The following is a 3,805-nucleotide window of genomic DNA, read 5'->3' as shown; positions in this document are numbered from 1 at the left end:
GGGGACACCTTATTGCTCTCTACAACTGCCTGAAAGGAGGCTGTAGTGACGTGGGTGTTGGTGTCTATGATTCTATAATTGGGGTTTTCAGCTCATTCTGAATTTTCCCAATGAAAACATATGTACACTTTTTTGCAGTAGAATGAAAAATGTTGGTGTGTATTTTGTACTCTGGCAGAGAATGCGAAACAGCACTGCAACGACTCCAACCCCTCTTCAGCTCTGATGCAGGAGTGTGCTCCGCTGAACTACCATCACCACTTGCTTCAGAACAGGGAACTCCCTGGAAGATTTTCATTTTCTGCCTGACTGTGGCATCCTCTGCTGAGCTCAAGGGAGCTGACAGGATTAGTACAAAGTAGCATGTGGCAGTGAGCCATAAAAAGCAATGCATTTCCGAACAATTACAGCATATTTTTGTTGGTGCTGGGAGACACAAGGCTACAGTCCAAGTGCTTAGCCACTTGAGAAGTGCAATTATGAGCTGGAAATGCACTGCCGGGAACAGTCCTTCTTAAGAAATGGAAGTCACCAACTAAAATGGGAAATGAGAAAAAAAAAGAAGTTTCTTTGTCTCATGTTGTTTATTGGAACCCCCTTACCAACTTCACTGCTTCTTTCCTTTTTACCCAAAGCTTGACCGAATCAAGGCAACAAATCACTATTCCTGTCCTACCATTTTATAGGTATGATTAAAATGTGTGAAAATGTCATTACCTTTATACCACACCACTGTGCAACACTGTTAGTCATGTCTGTATGTCTCCTTCTATCTTTTCAAACAGCACCTTACCTCACGTTTTTTCCATGCATTTATAATGGAAAAATCCTAGGAGGTATTTCAGCCCTCAATTCTTCACATTTTCTTGTTCCTGTCTTATACTCTAACCCACAACTCAACATATCATGACTGCCTCTGTAGCCACCATTTTGCCAGTATGTTTACATGATAGATAAAGGATGCGTGAGGCTAGTAGTCCGTTAGTATGAGTTACGACTACTGCCTAAAAGCATATTTTAGTGCCATTTCTCCTTTCCAAGGGCTACAATACTGAATTCTATCCTGATTTGGGGAGCAAGTAAAGGGCAAAGGAGTTTGTAGTGAAAATGCCAACCCCAGCAAATGCTGAAAAGGTAGACTTTTATGTGTCGCTGTCTTTAAACAGAGTAAAATCTGTTTTGCTGAACATTGAAAATCATGCTCATACAGGTAAGCAATCCACAAAATAGGGGAAAGAACCCACTCGTTTGACAACTACATCAATAATAGCTGTGGTAATAAACAAGCACTCAGTTCCATTACTGGAAAGAGCAGTATATCTACCCTTTATGCTGGCAATTTAGGGCTAATACAATTTCATTTATTTTTCCAGATATTAACTTGCAATTGAATATCTCAAGCAAAATAAAAGTTTATAGTCAAAAATCATATTCATACCTCTGTATTTCAGTTCTTCTCAGCAGGACATAAAATCAATGAAAAAAAAAAGGGGAGAATAGAAAACATTTTAAAAAAATAAAAAATTTAAAAACATATAAAACCATAAAGCTTCAAAGAAGTTGTAGAAAGCAATGTTAAAAGGAAACTTGAGGCCATCCGATACACTTCTATGCCTGAACTTCTGTCATGCATTGAAAGATTCTAGTTCAAGACATTTGAAATTTACTCTCAGGTCTCTACGGTTTTTTTAAAGTGATATAAGAAGCGGGTATCTGGAGGCAAGGTGATAAAAGAAAGGAGTCTTGGAGAACTGTAAAGGGGAAACTAGGGGTGAGGAGAGCAAGGCTGGACAAAAACCTGCAGAATAAAAACAAGCAGAATAACAGCAGTTTAAAAAAAAAGGAGGAGAAATAAAAAAACCTCCACCCCTCCCTACACATGCATATAAACAGACAAAAATATCTTTTCCTGTGCCTCTCCTAATGACTCCCTCAGAGGAAAGGAACAAAGAAGTATACAATAAAATGATAAAGCTGAGAAAGACACCACCTGAGAAAACCTGTGGTAACGTAATTAGCATTTCCATAGAATAAATAATTTTTTTTAAATGTCAGTCCATGAGCAAGTCCATGATTCTGTATTTTTTTGGTGTATCTAGACAAGTAAAAGCATGTGCAATGGCTGGTTCAGAGCTTTGCACATACTGACCAGCATGCTGGAGCTGTCTCTTGCAATGAAAAGTACAAAGTCGTAACTTGCTTTCCTTTCCTTAGGACACTGTTTTCCATCTTCCTTCCAACCAGGCTGTTGACCTTCAACAAAACTTACAGTTCATAGGTTTTAAACATCCCACTGCAACATTCAGATGAAATTGGTCAATAGGTTCAACCAAGTATTGCTGTCAGGAGCAGGGACATAGGAAAGAAAGGAAAAGGATAACAAGCATAGGACTCATTTACAGGAGAAACCAGGGTTAAATACATAAAACAACCTTAAAGAAGAAAAATACACGTATCTGTTCTTCAATCAGTGCCATCAGGAAAGGTAACCTGGCATTGTAAAACCTTTTTCTGAACTGGAGGAGGAAGTCTTTATGTAGGGCTTATACCTGCTCACATTCCAATAGATGAAAAGCTGTCATCAATCTCAACCTGAGCGGCAGCTCTAATTCCAAAAGGCCCAAACAGAAAGTGAATGAAAATGCATTTATTTCATCTTTAAGTTATTCTTTTCAGAATAGACTTTAGAATTGCTCCATATCTGAAACATAGCGGCCCTGTCCATAGGTTTAATAGAAAAAAATATTAATGGTTGCAATAATATTCATCTATGATGAGCATAAAGATAATTGATTTAAATAGCAAATTTACATATGTGCCTGCAAATCTTATTGTTCCAGTTCTCAGAGATGGAGATATAGAATGAGAAAATCTGAATTAATTTATCCAATGAACATAGCACAGCAAAGTTGCTGTGTATTAGAACTGTAGATCACATGTACAGTATATTAAATTCACTTAGTAGACAGATAATTATGTTTCCATGAAAAAGCCATTATAAATAATAAATAATTAAATATATGTATGTCCTGATAAATAACATGCCAGGATTATGCAGATAATTCATATTTAATTCAGCAGTTGCTTCACTTCTAACAAATAATAATGAGTAGACCATTGCATGTTCTCCACCATGATACATTTACTTTATTCAAATTTTCAAATTTCCAAAATACATAGATATCTGAACTTTTCAATTAATTTCACCCTAAGGCACTCAAAGCAAGTAATGCATATTACCAGGTAGACTCTTGAAAATAAATCTAGCTTATCTCATTTCCTTTCTCATGGCAGTCTTTATCCTGAGGAAGAGTCAAAATGTGACTGCTGTAAGAGAAATTAAGTCAGTAGAAGCTCTCTCTTCATGAACCCTTCTCTGGGCAGGGGATAGGTTTGAAGGTCAGTTCGGTGTTCTCCATCAGTACAAAATCGTATCGGCACAGTGGCAGCCTACAAAAGTAGAAAAAGAAAAAAATATGCACAACAGAAAAAGCTAACATTACTAGAAAAATATTTCAGTATTTGAATTATTAAACCTCCAGTATTTACTGCTTCTAAGAGACAGTACTCAGGATAAGAAGAAATATCTTCTTGTTGAAATTTCCACCCTAGCCCAATGTGTTAGCCCAGCCAGTTCTCTAACAGCACTTGTCGCCTGGGAAGGGCTCTATTGAACCACAGAGGACACAATACTTAGACAAACTATGATGATGAATACCAGAAATAAAATCATACGGTTTCCAACATATTGTATCTCATTTGAAGTGTGATCCACCTAAGCGTGTGATTACTGAGTACCAGGAAT

The 3,805-nt window shown here is 37.1% G+C and overlaps 1 protein-coding gene across 1 annotated transcript in view; it reads right to left on the bottom strand.

The window, feature by feature from the left end:
* Positions 1–3,362: 3,362 nt before the first annotated feature.
* LOC104133442 (lipase member H-A) overlaps positions 3,363–3,805 on the bottom strand; it is an 18,294-nt gene continuing 17,851 nt past the window's right edge. The window contains exon 10 of the mRNA XM_009646849.2: positions 3,363–3,450. Coding sequence (XP_009645144.1) covers positions 3,363–3,450 — 88 coding nt within the window. The remainder of the gene's footprint in view (positions 3,451–3,805) is intronic.

Source organism: Egretta garzetta, unplaced genomic scaffold (genome assembly GCF_000687185.1).
Source record: "Egretta garzetta isolate BGI_Z169 unplaced genomic scaffold, ASM68718v1 scaffold289, whole genome shotgun sequence".
NCBI lineage: Eukaryota > Metazoa > Chordata > Aves > Pelecaniformes > Ardeidae > Egretta > Egretta garzetta.
This window is presented reverse-complemented; position numbering and strand designations above follow the sequence as displayed.